We start from the raw sequence: 18,336 nt of genomic DNA, 5'->3' as shown, positions 1-18,336 counted from the left end.
CATTCTGTGGAGGAGTTATTACATTCAACTTCTTGCATGTTTTTGTTGTTCTCAGTTGGTTCTTGTAATTACACTTCTATCCCAAATGACATTTAAATTTGACTTTTCTAGACTTTACATGACCATTATTTCTTTATTACCTCCCACAGCTAGATACTAAGGTTCTTAAATGGCTACTTAAATTCTTTCTACTGCCATTATTATTAGTATTTTGTCAGCTACCATGGTGGCAGCATTTTTTGTTTGTTTCAGTACTAGGATAACTAGGGAAGATTTCTGTAAATAAAAACAGAAAAATAGAGCTCCCACAGATTAGTAAATTTAATATGTTAGGATATTGGTCTGCCATATACCATATTTCAAATGTCGGAAGGCTATATAATTATTTCAAGTAGATAGTCAGGTGATAAAATTGATACATATTTTGGCACACAGCATTTTTAAATATCAACCAACAAAATGAACATATATCAAAAAGAACACGTATTTAATATCTACAATGATATTTAGTTTATATATACAGTCATTATTCATAATTAATTAGTAAGTTTTCAGGCTTAACTGCAGCACTCAGCCATTACGTATACTTTGTTCAAAGAACTTTATGATATCTTGTTGGTACTTTGTTCACATAAACAGAAGGAAATGAAAAGCACAGTGCAGCTACTGGACTTGATACATGGTAGAAAACTCTACCATGCACATCAAACACACAGGTCATAAGCAAACAAAATGACAGAAAAGTTAGCTACTGTGTTCTTCAACCTTCACTTGGACACAAATGCAAATTTTTTTTCATTCATATACATATAAAAATATTGTTTTGTACCTTAAAAATTAAATTTGTATCCAAGACATTATCTTAGCTTTCTGAACAGTCCCATCCATAACTCAGCTTGGATCTGTTTTGTAAAAAATGGTAAAATAATAAAGAGACACAACCATGAAATGTAATTTATTGTTACTCATGTCCAGCCTGCTAGATTTGCATCCCCATCTTGATCTTCCTGCAAGTTGCAGATCCACTCACTGAGCAAAACTGGCACCATACATGAAGGATCAATTTACAATATCATGTTTTTTGGTTACCAAAATTAACTCAATGATATACAAGCATGAAGAGCAGTGTGGTACTGTAAATACAAGCAATGTCCTGAATACTGGATATGATGGTTCAGTAGTCTCACAAACAGGCTAGATGCATTACGCTGGTTATGGCTATTCGATAAAACTTTACTTGTTGCTACAAATGTGTGATTTTCTGTATCTACTATTAAATGATAAGAACTGCAGTAATCACCAGTTTCCTCAGAGTAATGGCAGCATTAGCTAACACATGTAGTCAGTATTTAAAATCAGCCTGCAAGACATCAATGCTGCTGCTGCACATTCTGAGGAAAAGCTTGTGCTGGCACCTCCTCCTCTTCACTCTCATCTTCAGCAGAGTCTACATCTCCATTCCACACCTCTTCTTCCTCATCTTCCAGTTCTTCCTGTACCCAAAACATGGCAATTCCATTCATGTATGCCCTGCTGGTTACATTTATCATACATACTTATTATGATACATCAGATTTGCCCAGTTTATTCCACAGTGTACTTTATTGGGATATCTTTCAAGGACAGATAGTTGGGGGGGGGGGGGACCAACACCCTAGGATACAGCAACAACTTTAACTTATGTAATTACCTGAGCAAACATTTCAGCATTATGAAAATGGCTGTCTTCTGAGTCATAGCATCCTGTTGTCTGGTAGAAGTTTACCAATGTTTCAGAGGTCCTTGATACTTCCATTATCAGAGTGATGAGCAAGGACCTCTAAAAATTTGGTAGACTTCTACCAGACTACATATCACTACAACACAGAAGACAGCCATCTTCATGCTTGCTGCCTTAAGAACCTCAAATCCTACAGTTCAGCATTATAATACACTCTTAATTTTAAAAATTTAGCAGCTTAAATAAAAAGAAAGAGAACAAACCAGGCTGAATAAACTTGTCCCTGTCACTACCATGTACAGTATATACAGTTTCTGTGCAAGTGTACAGCTACAATCCAACACTAGACATGCAAAGTAATGAAACAGTTTTATACGGGATGGGAGGAAAAGAAATAAGGCAGAAGTCCAGAAAAGAATTCACACTTGCTTAAACTTTTGTTTTTAGGCAAATTTACAGAAGAATAAGGAACCCTGTGTGCTCTCTTTCATATTAAAAAAACAGTAATGACATCATTTCACTGATGTTCCAATATGTTTAATACTCAAGCCATACGAATGCGACAAGGTATGCTGGCGATATAGAGTTCTGAAAAGTATGTTATATTTGTTGTAAAAATGGAGAACTCGAAGAATATACAAACAGCATTTACTCCTTTTGTTTGATAAGATAAGTGTGGTCAGAGACATGTACACGCTCTGTATGGAACATGTCTATTTGACAGCCTTACCTACACAATGGCAACCTGTATGCTACAGTTTAAATGTGATGTGTACCTGCTGATCATCATTTGTGCCAAAGGACTCCATTGCAGAGTAATCAGCTGCTGTTTCTTCCTGTCCCATGGCCTCAGCAGCACTTGCTGCAATCAGAAGGAAAAAACCAGAGGATACAGTGAAGTGGATGCAGAAAATCTTGGATAGACATCTGGGCCATTGCTACAAATAGCTTACCTGTCGTGTAATTTGTTGTGGTGGGTAAGTCGTCTACATGACCTGCATCGTTCACATGTTGGAAGTCTGTTCTCCCATCTTGGTCTGCAAAAATTAGCATAGGTGAAAATGGTTATGTCCTGTTTCTTGTAACAGATGAGAGTACAACATTAAAATTTATGTTAATACAGGCATGATGTGAACTAGATTCAAGTGGCTGAAGGTTCTGACCAGTGCTGAGTGTTGAACCTCAAGTCTTGCTACTGGAATGACTTAATTAGTTATATATATATTTATTTTCAGTCTATACACAAACGTTGTAATTAAATAATGTTGTTAAAATTATATAATATTAAAACATTATGTAGTATAAAATATTATATTTTGGCGCTTTTTTATTTATTAAACGACATGTTTCGATGGATAAGACCTCATCTTCAGGTTTATATCAATTTTATAATATTTTAAAATTATTAGATATTTTTATGCAATGTATTATATTGATTTGTGGTTTGTTTGTAGATTTTCCATTTTCATGTTGAGTTGTTTGTTTGTAAATATAAAATAGAAAATCTACAAACAAACCACAAATCAATATAATACATTGCATAAAAATATCTAATAATTTTAAAATATTATAAAATTGATATAAACCTGAAGATGAGGTCTTATCCATCAAAACATGTCGTTTAATAAATAAAAAAGCGCTAAATAATGTAATATCGTATTTACGATAAAAAGCGCCAAAATATATTATTTTATACTACATAATGTTTTAATATTATATAATTTTAACATCATCATTTAATTACAACGTTTGTGTATAGACTGTGAAAATAAATATATATTTAATCAACACAAACATGACGCATTTAAGCTACAAATTAATTAGTTATATTCTTCTGTCTCAGCTTTTACAAAAATTGGAAATGACAATATGTGCCTATTGCAACAGCATGCAAAGTATTATGAGTGGGAATTTTTCAAGCATGTGAACAAGAAATACTTTATACGCACAAGGTTTAAAGTAACACAGCTTGCACTTCTTAGTCTGTTACTGATGCAGCTTGGTCTAGCAGTTTTGAAGTAAACACTAGAGACTCTGTTCAAAGCTTCAACTAAAAGACTTTACTTTTATAACCATAGTAACCAGTGGCATAAACAGTACAAAGAAAATTTTATCTGTGTATCAAGACCAGAAGGATTATAAGACTGGAAGGGTGCACTATAATAATTTTTTGGATTTTCTTACTTAGGTGTGGCTTGGTCTGGTACCATGGTAGCAGGGTGATTAAAATGATGTGTACAATATTCTGGCTTGACAATCCTCATAAGATAATAAGCAGACAGGAACATGATATTAAAATGATTTTTAGGAAATAAGGCACATGTCAACTAGCTCAGCACAGACAGACTTCTGTCATGAAGGTGATAAAACTCCTGAGTCCATCATGGTTAGTTTTGGTATCAGCACCATTGAACCTCTGGGTTCTACTGCCAGAGACTTTGTTCTTACACAAAATTCCTTATTCTACTGAAACACTCACCTTCATCAATCCCTTCCTCTGCAATGGCAGGTGCTTCAGGAGCCATTTCATCCCTCAGGGCCTGCAAACAAACCCTACATTACCATGCATGTTCTTGTAAAAGTGCTGGACACATAGCACAAAAGAAACTGGAATGCTCTAGAACTCATGAATCATTATTTCAAATAGCAATTTTTAATATTTTAATTTTCATAAAAATATATCTAATTGTGACATACAGAGTTCTCTTACAAAAAATCTTTCAGGAAGAGAATTAACAGCAAGATGACCATGCTGAGTTGCAGTACCACAAATCACTCTCTGCTGAGTGGGAGTCACTCAGGTTGCAGCTCAAGTTTATATGAATGTGCATGTGGTAGGCAATTCTTGTCACACACTGTTTTTAGGTTAAGTGCATCATTTCTGCTCCAGTTTAACAATAAACAAAAATGACCCCAGTTAAACAAAAACAATCAGTGTTATCAAGAGGACAAGTGAACTTAGAACCAATCAGAAGTCTTCATGCTTTTCACTGGATAGGGACAGTTCCAAGGCAGAAAGTGGTTCTGGCATGCAGATTTAATTCTATGTTCAAGACATGTAAAGTATCAAAGACCATGAAGTTATCAACAGACACAGCACAAAGCAGAGCCTGCAGATTCTCATTTATAAATTCTCACCCATCATTCTACTGCTGTAACTCATGACATCAACTTTGTCACCACAAAGGCTTCTACAAATATTATCAATCATTTCAAACAATGTCAACATACAAATAAAAAAACTTAATTCAGTGGAGTACACACATTTCTCAAGTATTCTTTGCAATTCTGCATAATACACTGGCTTTATCTTCAACTGAAAGCTAATGATGAGTACTGACATAAATTTGTTTTCCATGTATTTTGTTCCATATCCAAAAATGTAGCACATTAAAGCTGTATTTCTTGAAGAGTTTTATATGATAATTTATGGTGGGTATAGGTTTCTGAATGATGAACTATTTTTGAGAAAATACATAAAGCTGAATTTAAACTTCATGTCAACTTTAAATTCAGAAACGTGTACAAAATTTTGGTTGAAAAGTTGAAAGGGAAGAGACCACTTAAAAAACTGGAAGTAAATGGCAGAATAACATTATAACAGGTTCTAGGGAAACAAGATGGGATATGAAGTGGATTAACTTGAATCAGAACAGGAGTTTATGGAGGGCTTTTGTGAATACAGTAATGAACCTTCAGGTTCCACAAAAAGAGGAGGAACTATCAGTTTCCCAAGCATAACTCTGCATCATGGAGCAAGTGAGTAAGTTAATTAGTTAGTAGAGGTTAAATTGGAACAGGACATATTTCACCCATCATCATTTGGTACAAATTCCCAACATAAAAACACTTTTTTTTTTCTGAGCATAAATGCATGACTAATGTGCTATGTAAACGGTGAAATATGTGAGTGATCCTCATGTGAAGACAATTTGCAGACATGCTGTTATTTGCAAGACAGTGCTAGTTCTCTTTTCTTACACTTTCAAGCTCTTGCAGCTTCTGTTTCTCATCCAGTGTAGTATCCAACACTGGTTCCTTATGACCCAACTGCTCATCTTCTGCAGCTAGTGCAGCATCCAGGCTGATAAGAGAGAGAGTCATCTTTCCGCTGAGTATCACTGGAGCGTCTGTGTCAGATTCCAGATCCTCTGGGTCTACCATGACAGCCTGGGTTTCAGACTCTGACACTAGAAGCTGGGACTGTGATGGAAGAGCTCCTTCTAGATAGATGGACTGTGGCTCTGGAGTGAGGGGCCGTACAGGTGTGTCACTACGACTGTGTGAGGTGACAGCCAGTATAGGTGTGCCGGGTCTGCTCCAGCGATGTCCCCCCTCACAGCTGGCTGTCATCTCCATCCCCAACACGTGCACCTTAGGCTTACCATTATCACTAATATGATCATGTTTAGATGAGTCATCTACCTTTTGAGTAGTATCTGAAGATATGGTGCTCTTTTGTGATGCTTCCTTTGGTTCCACTTCTTTTTTCAATGCCTCCATTTGGCCAGCACTTACTGTTTTCCTACTCTTCTCATTCAATATATCTTCACCCTATAAATGAAATAAGTTCAGAACTCTCTTTTCAAACCATGTAACTTTCATGACAAGGGAATTATGTCAATTATTATTACTCATGACTCATAATTTTATACAGCATACAAATCTGAGACTAACATGAAAGCTATTGCTAGTACTGACAGCTTATCTAGAACCACCTCAGTACACATGATGAGATGGTCCTACTCCAGCATCTCTGTAGTTCCATTAACCCTTTACAGCCCAGTGGGAAATACACATACTACCTGCATTAATAATCAGTAACAGTGCATTTTGTATTCATAGGTCTTGTATGATTTTCAGTGTAAAGAGGGATTATTTCCTTATCAGCATTAACCAGTTGATCTTTGTAATGGAGAAGTGTTCTGTTTTCTTTGTAGTACAGACTAAATTCTTGAATATTAATCAGAAGAGCTTTGGTTTCAAAGAGTAAATAAGAATGTCTTACACAAAAATTAATGTCCCTCTTTGAAAACCAAGACAATAATTTTAACTATGCACGTTTTTACACGTTTTATCCTGTCAGTTAGTGGATTACAGGTTCAAACTGAACCTAAAATTCTGGGTTAATAAAGTTTCTCCTGATAAAATTTAATCAGCAAAGAAAGATTGTGATGAATGTAATAACATCTGTATTCACAGCACAGATTACACGAATGTAATTACTGTGAAATGATTTTTCAACCCCCCCCCCCCCCCCATTAAATCCTACACATTATACTGTCATATTATAATTTACACACATCCTGCAATTTCCTATGATTTTCCTCCGAAATAAACATGGATCAGTACCACAGCTCACGTGAGTAAGAGTACACTGCCATTCTGGTCCAACATTACGGTCACAATTGACATCTCTTATTCAGAATGGTAAATGCATGCCTCAGCAGTGCACCACGAACACAGAGATGTAACAAATGGGAATGTAAATTAACACTTAGCAAGGGCAGAGGGACATTTACATCCACGAGACAATGCTACTATCATGTGACATGGAGTTTCATACTGGTATCGTCACTATAAAATGCTACAGAAACAAAAATGTTGAAATCCAAAAGCATGCTACATAAGGACTGCAACTGTTCAAGTAAAGGACCACTTTTCTGGTGTACCAGACTGTACATAACACATGCAGCAAAAATGAGATATTCACCTGCATGAACTAAGAAAATGTACATGTCCTTATACTGAGTCTGATCAAGTTCCAGGTTCAAGTGAGAACTAATGATATGTGGCATGGTCAGGTTTATCACTTTATGAGTGGTGATGAGCAGTCCAATGGAGAACTAGTGAAATGATGGTAAACAGGGGAAACTGATAAATCTACATGGACTGCTCTGGCAATGAACATAGGCTTCAAAGTTAAGATAAATGTAACCACCTCAGAAAAAAGTGATACTGAAAAGTACATCATTCTTTTTCTCTACATAGTTTTCAATGGGGCACTTACTCACCCTGACAGGCAATGCAAAACATGCAGGTAGGTGATATCAAACCTGACAAGAACCTGCAATAACTCAGTTTTAAATAGCAACCACAATTACATTCAGTGTATGAAATAAATTAAATGTTAGAAATATAAGGACACCATTTTTATGTCAAACACTAGAGATATTAAAGTCACTTGCACCTACCTGTGTTATACTTTTAAGTTTTATTATCTTTAAATAAATGTAAACATATATTTAAAAACAAGTTTACTCTATATACTGACCATATCAAATTCTCAAATGCACAACATAATTAATTAAAAGTTAAATATCTCTGTTAGCGTTTCAAAGACAGATGCATCACTTTATGCTGTGATTATTGTGTTTTAGTGCATGTCAAGTGAAACTTGATCTTAGTTAAGAATCTAATTAATACTTTAGTGAGAAAACAAACTAGAAATGGAAGACAATTAGGATTATGGTTTATTTCAAGGAACTATGCATCATATACCTGGGGTGAACACCCCAATTAGGGCTGATACAAGGCAGACATGCTTAAAGTGTACTTGAGGACTGCAATACTTACAACATGGACAAAGAAATGTTATTTCTGTACACTGTCTGTCTGTCTGTCTGTCTATGTTACCAGTCAGTCATGCTTAGGCACACCTCACTACATGACGTAGGTGAGAACATGTTCTGGAGATATTTATGCAGGAAAAATACCTTCACCCATCTCTCACTTCTCTTATTATGATCAGGAAAATCTGAATGAAAATGTACAATTTTCTTGGAGAATAATGAGGAACAGATGCTGGGAAAAGGTAAAGGAGTGAGAGGAAAATTAATGTGAAACAAAAATGCTTAAGTACTGAACAACAAAAACACATCACATGGGTCTGAAATTCAGACAGGTTTAACAAAACATTAGCTTCAAAACTGAAAATCCAAAATAGCTCAAGTCCCCACAATCCTATTTACATTCAAAATATGATTTTTCTCTTTCTGGATATTTTAACATAAGAACAGTTTTATTACTGACTTCATACTTACAGAAAAAGCTATTCCAAATTTATGACTACCAAGGCAGCATTCAGATCATGTGTAAATCTTCCTAGTTCATGATGGAAACAAATGTCACTTTTCAGAATACTGAAGAAATTTCCAGGCAGTAATCTGACATAGATTATAATAGAGCAAGCACTGGAAACATTGTTCTCATGGCCATTCACATGTTGAAATTCTATATTCACAAGTTGACTGTCAACAGTACAATGAATATTAAAGCCTCTCCTGCTATCTGGATGTAAAAGGAAGAACCTTCTGTTTCTGAATTCATGAACTTCAGAGAAAAAGTCAGAAGTCAAAGTTGGGAAGGCAGAAAAATCTGCACTGTAACCATTTGGTGGATTCAAAATACAGTGCTTTGGTCTCTTGTGATGGTTGTGTAAGTAATGTTATTGACTTAACTGTAACAATCTTTGAACATAACTGAAGGACAATTCTAACTTTATAAGAAAATCCCTAAAGAAGCAAATAATGGTATAATAGAGAAAAAATGAATAATGGGGGGCTGCAGATGCAGCGCACCAATATTACTGTACTCTATGGGACATGAAGCATTTTAACCTTGCCGAAACCTCTTACTCCAATTAATTTTGAAGACTGGCCCTACAAAGTAAACTGAAACATCACTCAACATTGCACTAATTTGAGGTTCCTTGCATCAATAAACCACAATCTTAACATATGCTTCTCAGCGTCCCATTTCATACCACAAACAGTCAGTATATGCTGTGTTATGAAGCATTTTGCCATGCAGAAACACTGATACTGCGTGTTTGTGCACGGTACCTTTCTCTCTGAATGGTTTTGTTCCTCAGCTCGCTTTGCTAGAATGTCTCTCTGAAGATCCACTTCGGCTAATAAGCCTGAGATTGCTGTCACAACTAGGAGAAAAGTAGGACAAAGGGTGACGATGTGACAAAGCATTAGTACAGTCTGGAGGGCTACAACTCCCCACATGAAACCTACCTCAAGCCTTGGATGAGACCACAACCAAACACTGCACAGTCCACAAGAATACGCCGAACACTATAGTGTAGGGGGTCAGAGGCCCCAATAAGTCATCACGATTCAGATTTTCCTCAGTACCTCTAGACCAATGCAGAGATTATACCTTAAAACGGACTAGTTTCCATCCCAATTTATCAATCACAATCAAATTCCTTTGCAGATGAGATGATCTCATTAAAGAAACAAAGAGAAAAAATGTTTGCCTTAAACAAATGCAGTTTTTAAGATAGTGATCCAAAGTCCCCCTTCAAGAGTGTATCCGAGCATACAAATTGTTATTCAGTAAAGAACTGCTGAAGTGTGCAGCAATTGGTTTTAGTCTTTTCATCCAAATTACAAATGAGATGGAACAGAATGCCATGCAAAAGTGAGCGAGGATGGGCCCCTGACCTTAGCACCAATCAACTGTGTGCCTGAGGAAGAGTGTAACTTGTGAGGGACCGAGCCCATCTGAGCTACAATCCTCTCCATGGCAGCTTCTGTCTCTTCAAGACGCTTGCGCAGATGGTCAATCTCTATATCTCCTGCAAAACAAACCAGTCAACCATGCTCCCAACCCAAAGCATTAGTGATCTGTAGATTTGATCTCCTCTTCAACCATAAATCAAAAGTTATGCGGGAACTACTGTTTAAAATTACACTCAGCGCCTTTGAAAATTCGTAATGAATCCTAATAAATCATGAAGCTCTTGGGTTCACTTAATATATTTACCTTCACAAAAATTCCATTCACAATACTGACAAAAACATTGTTGCAATTTTAGCTTTCAGCATGACTTTGGTTGAAGGGGGAGGGGCACAAAATAAAGAGAAGGCTACAGGTAGAAAGTACACATGTAAATTTCCTCAGTATATCAGTTTTGTTGCAGATGTGTATATTCTAACTGGTTCCGTATTTATTTATTCATGTGCAGGTGTAGGCACTGCAGAAAGATTTTCTGCAATGCCAACAACTGAAAGTTGTAAGCTATTACTTGTATTTTTTGCCTCTGCTCTATTGTATGCAGAGATATATTTGGACTGAGAATAAACTATAATGTTCATACAACTGATGCATACTGTGTTATATAAGAAATTCTGATGTCATGGAAACCATCACCAACGGAAAACAGTATCTACACTTCCACAGATGCAATTTATAAAATTTATACATTAAGCAGAGGTATTTAGTTAATTTAGAAAGATTTTATCTTCCACCACACATTCAATAAAGGTATCTTTTGTTAGCTATTCTGGATAATTTTAAGATTTCTATGCTGCAATTCTTGAAACAAGCTGTGCAGGAGCATACTATTATTTAGAAGAGCCACAAAAGCTTTTTCCAAAGGACCCCAGAAGCACAGGTAGCTGAGAAAATAAATTATACTTACTTGTGTCATGTTCCTTCCAACCTGAAGCATAACAAATTAAAAGTACAGTTCTGTTACAACTGGTCAGTATCATTTACCCAGCTTCCTGCTGGAATAGGTAAAAATAAGAACCACACCTACCGAGTTTTGTGCCATTCTCTTCTGCAGTCTTTCGAGTGGGCGCTACATCATGCTTCACTTTCTGCTGAGACTGATCACCATATGAGTTGGTATGATCATCAACATACTCCTCTGAGAACACCATTTTTCGGAAGTCTGGATCGGAACTGAAGTCACCATAGTTGACTGCAGAATGTCCAGGCTTTTTGAAAATAACCTATGAGCAAATTCCAGAGAAATCACTAGTGAAGAAGATTTAAGAACTTTTTCATCCTTTACCACTTCAATTCTAATTTTTTATTTCCATTCCATGAGGAATCAACCAACATGATACTGCTTCTTCACAATCACCAATGTGGCCAACATTCTTTTTCTAAATTCAGGCCTAGTACTACATATCAAAATTCTGATAACATTTTTGGATTTTGTTCATGGCTATGAAAGGTTGTAAAAGTATAATAACAGCAAAATACAGGGAAAATAATTTATGTATTTCTCAAAGGCACTGCAAATATAAAGTCTCAAACACCAATTGTATAATTCTTCCCAGTTATCCAAATCATTACATGTTAGTCAGTATTAAATAAAATATTTAACCTATTTCTGCCATTTTTTTAATTTCTAAAATGTTAACTCCAATCTCCAGAACATAGCTGAAATTTGTTACGGAGGTGGGTTTTATAAGGCAGTTTTGTGAACAAGCTTTCACTCCAGCAAATGCATAACTGTATGCTACAAAGCTCTGACCAAAATGTCATGGGTAAATGAAGATAAAAATAATGGAAGTTTAGTGAAAACTAATTCACTCATACAACCAGCATCATCACTGCTTTCTACCTCATTTACTTCTGTAAGCACATTTTAATTTTTTAATCTCTTAACTATCATAATATTACAACATAAATTCCCTTTTACTTTTCTTGAACAGAGGAATGATATGAGTCTTGAACTGTTATTTTGGTATTTTCAAAGCTTTCCAATGTACATAAAACAAATTTGAAAATCTTAAAAGATATGGTACAAATATTTTATTTCAAAGACGCTGCAACAAATTACTAATGTAAAGCCTAAGAAAAAAATTAACCAGACTGCTGATGGTCAAGCAGACATTGCTGGGCAATTTAACGTTGAACATGTCTCTCTCCAATTTAATTACTGAAACTTTCCCTCACTCAGAAAAATGATCAGAATGTGACACTGTAACTTTAGAGGAAAAATCCTCTGCCCCAATCGGGGATCAAACCCTAGTCGTCCAGTCTGTAGCCAGTCACTATACTAATGATACAGCAATAGCTGTCTTAAAACAATGAGATACAATATTTTGTATTACACACAAGAGCAATATTTCAGCTTTTTACCTACTTCCAAGCACCAACTTCAGAAATATGACAGAACCATTTCATTTAGTACTTACCACAAGTTGTGCCATTACCTTCATGACAGTGTACATGAAGAAAACCACAATTCCAATCGTGTATATGGGCATGACAACACCCATGGTTCCGGTGCCCTTTGGAGCTGGAACCACATGTCCTGCTCCACCCATTGGTGGCCTCATCCCTGGTATGGGACCAGGCTGTAACAAAACTACAATTATCTGCTATGTATAAACATTTATGTTAAGTCCTGTGTTCAGTGCTCTGAAAACATAATAACTAGGGTTCAGATGTTCATGACCTAAAAAACTGAGAAATATGCATGCGAATATGCCCCGAAAAATAGCAGAATATGACCCAAAAAAGGCAAAATATGATCTAATTTGTTATGAAAAAATATTTGCTAAAATTTAACAAAGCGTCTCGTATTTCAATCATGTTATTTATTTACATATGCATGTACAACTATTACATTACTTGATTTCCCAGCAATTTTAATCAAAAACCTCAGTCGCTTTAAGTTGTAAATGCCTCGTTTTGGATCAGCATCAGATGTTGAGTATACATGCTCCTACAAAATAAGATAAATTTTAAGAAAGAGCCTTTCATGCATTTCAAATTCATTAATCGCAAATAAATAAATAAACAAAATTCAAAATATTAAGTACCTTTCTTCATTCTCTTTCTTGGCAGCATTACAATATATAACGATTCGCATTTTCAAGGTCTCAAATGAAAATCTTCTTAGATTGTCGCACAATATGGTCTTATAACTTGAGACACCACAAACGTTTCTTGGCGTTATCGAAAATTACAGCGATAGAGGGGCAGTTTACTGTATCAAGAAGGAATAAGTCACCAGGGTGATCAGCAAAGAGCATGCCAATAATGACATTCGCTACATATCTGACGCAGACATCCGTTGTGTCATCAACCAAAACCCAAATCTTATTCTTGCCCACAGTACATGTAATTATTTTCAGAACATCTTCATAACAGGCAGGTACACAGTTTTTTCTTAGTGTTGATTTGTCTGGAATTAACTGAGTCATGTATTTCTCCAAGAAAATTTTTAACTGCTCATTGTTCACTTTGTTCAGTTGGCAGATGCCATCATTTCACATAGGGATTCATTGTGTCTGAGAAATGTAGTTACAAGTGAAAGTTTATATCCAAAATATAACCAAAATATGCATTTTGTCCTCAAAACATAACCAAAATATGCATTTTAACCTGAAAACATAACCAAAATATTCATTTAACTACAAATATGACCAAACACATAAAAATGACCTAAATATGCATTTATATGCAAAACAAAAACAGCATAATTGTGATTCTTCTTCTTCTTCTTCTAATTGTGATTAGGATAACCTAATTAGTGTTTAATTTCAGTTTAGAATGATAATAGAAGCCCCAATAAAAATATGACATGTCATGAACATCCGAACCCTAATAATAACGCTTCTAGGCGCTGGGCTGAATCAACACAGCCCATTTCCTACATCTTCAGGATTTGTATGTCATTGTTGGCAGTCATGTTCACATCAAAACATTTTGGGGGAGAGAGATCTGTGCTTGATCACTGTTATACGTCAGATGGAATGCGACTAAATCCCAACTCAGACACAGCAGAAGCTGACTGTCCAGATTAAAGGATGTTGATGAAATGGGAAACATAACAAAGTCTGTACTCAAATTACAGTTTGATGAATCACTTGGCCAGGTAACACATTACAGACAATTCTGCAAAATAGAAACAACAAAAATGGTTATTAAGACCATGCATGACAACTTGTGGACACCGAATGTCTATACTAGTGTAAATGCACAAAGCCGATCATTATTGATTTGTAACTTTGTGATCTCTCTACTAAAATTGAAAATAGAAATCATCTGCATTTTCCAGGATTTCTTGATTTTAACAGCTTGCTGTCCACATTTGTGGAAATTTCACAAAAGCAGATCACAATGTTAAATCATTATTAATTTTAAAGTTTTTCTGACCTCCCTATTCTGACAAAAGAAAATATGCACAATTTGATTTTCTATCTTTTCAGGAATAAAAAGACTAAAAGTAAACTCCTACAAATATTATACATTACTACAATTTACGGAAGCTAAATTGGGTCTATTCATCCATAAAGCTGTTCAAATCTACAAAAACTCGGCAGGTTTTCACCAGTCTGTTTATCTGGCTCAGGGCCAACATGGATGTGAGCCAGTCCAAGAATAAACATCACATACAATCATCCCCTTTATAATAACCCCCATAATCCCAGATTTCACGTAAACTACTTTAAACCTATTAGGCTGAGTGCACTATGCCAAGGGACAAGGGAAACACATATAAACTGCTACTTTAAAGAGTTTCACGGAAAATGGTCAGTCAGCCTAAGCAGAGGGAATTTCATACCTTTATAGCTATCAGAATCTGGTAACATGGCCACAAAATTGAATATCAGAAATCCATTTGTAGGTATAAACAAAAGGACAAACTTATAAACAGCCAAAAACATCCAGCTTAAATAACAAACTGATTAAAAATTAATGATGAATCAACTTAAGATTGTTCCTGATTATGTAAATAAAAATGCACCAGCTTAGCTTGAAAATTCATTATACTACTCTTTACCTTGTTTGAAGAGTGATGTGGGGTAAAATAATTTCAAAAATGCAATTTTCCTATCCATACTCACTGGTAGCATTGTTCAATTGTTATGGGGGGCGGGGGATTTCTCTGGAAGGAGCAGTACAAAATTTTAGTGACTAGCTCTGGCCACGTACCTAGTTGGGCATGCCACCCATGGTCCATGACAAAGACTGAACCAGCCTCCAGAGACATTTTACTTCATTTCCATAGGGACAATCCCCACAGAAAATACTTGCATGACTGCACTTAAATTTGTGGTGGAAGACCCAGTTGCTCAGGAAATTTTAATTCAATACAAGGGTGCACAGTATGCAAGACTCAAGGAATACGTTTCACTGCTTTCGATGGCATATTATATTTATTTGAACAATTTAAATGATTACTTTGATGGTTTCTTAATGAGATTTGTGGGAAGTATGTCCAAATTTTAAATGGGAAGATAATATTAAAATATTTATCGGCCTTGTGGCCAGCTTTTGTGAACAGGATAATAAACCTTTGTGTTCTATATAAGACAGGAAATTTCTGGACCAGATGAGTGACTATCTGCTTCTCTAGAATTAGTCTGCTCCATGCAGTGTATTACCACCACTTCTGATACTTGCATTCTCTACTGCATGTGGTATACTCATGCATAAGTAAGAAACACTAATATCACTCCAATAACTTCACTAGATGACAGCACTCAATGTCTTACCCGCCCTTCTTTCTCTACAACTCTTGGTATGATGTGTGACTGAGGAATGGCCCGACCTCTCTCTCGTAATGCTGGATGCAACATATCTGGATGTAGGTGAGGTGGTCTTTCTTGACGGTGATGTCCTGCAGAAATGAGGAAAAATGCTAAGAAAGTTAACATTAAACAATTAAGATTTAACTTATATATTTAGACTTAAAACATTGACAGCAAAAGATGAAAAACTATGACAAAATTATATTAACATATGGCAGCTAGTAGAATATGGTAACGTCCTGTTGCAACACAGTGAAGACCATGGCACTGAGGGGTCAGATACAAGTCTATAAGATAGTAAAGGTTATCAAAAGGAAAAACTAAAACCACATACCACCACTGTACGTTTTCAGAAAATCTACTCTGGCAAAGAGCAGAGTAATTATATCTCCACAACACTTTACTAACATATTTTTGTTATAAACTTTAGAATGAGATTTAATATTAAGCCACCAGAAATACAACTATAATGTTTAGTACACACACATTAAACCACTTCAACAGCACTTTTACCAATAACACAAATTACACAAAAGGATTTCATGTCACTTCCCCAGCATCACTCCAATGCATCCTATTACCCACTATGGCCAAATTATCATGTGACTTGTTTGTACAATCAATAGATAACTATTAACAGTTTACAATGTCAGTAAACAATCTCTGACTGTTTATAGTGTCAGTAAATAACCAATGGCACATCACCTTGCAGCTGTCCATAACATCAGTAAATTACCTGAGCATATAAAACCCTCAACTTCACACAGTTATGAATACAAATCCATTACTGTTAGTGCCATGCCCACAGAACAAACCCTGAAGTCAGATTAGATTAGATTAGTACAAAGCTAACACAATCATCTTACTTGGCATATGAATAGCCCCAACTCTCATCCTGTGAGGAGCACCTAGCAACCCGGGGGCAATCCCAAAGTTCAATTTGAGGCACACGGAACTGTTAAAAGAACGTATTTCATCCAGAATCTGCTTGTATGTTTTCCCTAGGCGAACGTTTTCATGTAAAAATGTGGTGATGTCAACACCACATTTATTGAGAACTTCATTTCTACATGTTTCAGATCCTGCTTTAGTGAGTTTACCCTGCTTAAAGGCCTGGATCAGCTTGGGATCTATCTCATCATAATGTTGCAAGATATTACCACACATCTCTGTCATAATCATTATCGCATTTACGTCTGTTTCGAAGATAACATCACAGCATGCTGATACTGAAAGAGATCAAACCACATGGTACATAATCCTAAAAAGCATAACACTGATCTTGAAATACAAAACACATCTAACTAAAATTTATTAGAATTATTGTTCAGTAGCTACTTGTCTCCACAGAACTGCATCCGTCAGTCGCCCTGGAAATTTTTCCTAGGAACAGAAAACTTTACAGATACCAAAAGGCTATTTTCACTGTCCATACAAGATTCGGAAAAATTTTCTTGATGTACACAGTCCATATCATATAAAGCAATCAAATCTTCATTCAGGGCAGATCAGATTTTGATGTTCTTCCTCTCCATTCATCAAGTGAGATTATAAAACAAATGAAAATAATTTATGGCATCCTGCCACTACATTCAGTCATTTGGAACGAAAATATGGTCAAAACACACACTTGAATCTACCAAAATTATTTCTAATTTCCTGATAATACGCCTCTAACAGTGATGTAAGGTAACGTTTATACCTTTCAGACGATGTCTGTTGAATGATTGCTCAATGCTCAAAATCCCATTTTTGTTCAATTTGTATATTTAAAAATAGATCTGACCCACTCATCAGCCTCACCTTGTGAATTATCTATATGATTTCGTGCACTGACTGAAGCCTGTAGCATAGGATAAAATAATTTCGGCCACAAAACTGCAAAACATCCAACTACAATCGCCAAAATAAAAATAGTCTTTCCTGTCCCAAACTCAATAGCCATTTTTGCAATTTCCTGTCGTCAACGACGTCGTCAATATGATGGTTTACAAATTATACCACCTGAGGACAGGTCGTATGTGCAAACCGCGTTCATAACATCAGAAACGTCATCGCTGTTATTTACAGTAACCATGTTGCTCATCTAGCTCGTAATGTCTGAATTCTATACATGGAATTTATTTTAAAAGCCAGTTCATTGCGAATTTATAAACATATTTACTAAAGTATGTATAAAATTTGACAAAAATTGAATTATGATAGAAAATTGAGATTTAATTTTATATTTCCCACAGAAGTTGTCTTCGAGTTAGCATCCCAATTCTTGGTTAAAATTATTGAAAATTGGGTAGGCCATGTCTTAGTTCTCACGCTTTA

At 35.7% G+C, this 18,336-nt stretch overlaps 1 protein-coding gene across 12 annotated transcripts; it reads right to left on the bottom strand.

Moving 5' to 3' along the window:
- Nucleotides 1-297: 297 nt before the first annotated feature.
- RIC-3 (RIC3 acetylcholine receptor chaperone) lies at nucleotides 298-18,021 on the bottom strand. Of its 12 annotated transcripts, none has more exons than XM_022082923.1 (12): nucleotides 17,821-18,021; nucleotides 16,884-17,246; nucleotides 15,982-16,106; nucleotides 12,670-12,831; nucleotides 11,277-11,472; nucleotides 11,157-11,177; nucleotides 10,177-10,310; nucleotides 6,146-6,274; nucleotides 4,200-4,260; nucleotides 2,674-2,757; nucleotides 2,497-2,582; nucleotides 298-1,493 (listed from the first exon to the last, which is right to left on the bottom strand). In XM_022082923.1, exons 1-12 carry the CDS (start codon nucleotides 17,960-17,962, stop codon nucleotides 1,371-1,373), a joined length of 1,626 nt encoding a protein of 541 aa, XP_021938615.1. In that variant the 5' UTR covers nucleotides 17,963-18,021; the 3' UTR covers nucleotides 298-1,370. The 12 variants fall into 12 exon arrangements, with proteins under 12 accessions (XP_021938615.1, XP_021938605.1, XP_021938608.1 ...); XM_022082913.1 differs by having other exon boundaries at nucleotides 5,702-6,274; nucleotides 17,821-18,020; XM_022082916.2 differs by lacking the exon at nucleotides 10,177-10,310 and adding an exon at nucleotides 9,565-9,659 and having other exon boundaries at nucleotides 5,702-6,274; nucleotides 17,821-18,020.
- Nucleotides 18,022-18,336: the final 315 nt, after the last annotated feature.

Source organism: Zootermopsis nevadensis, unplaced genomic scaffold (assembly GCF_977971745.1).
Source record: "Zootermopsis nevadensis isolate Lab colony 2312 unplaced genomic scaffold, Znev_1.0 Znev_ptg000029l, whole genome shotgun sequence".
Taxonomy (NCBI): Eukaryota; Metazoa; Arthropoda; class Insecta; order Blattodea; family Termopsidae; genus Zootermopsis; species Zootermopsis nevadensis.
Note: the sequence above shows the minus strand (reverse complement) of the source record. Positions and strands in the feature narration are given on the sequence as shown.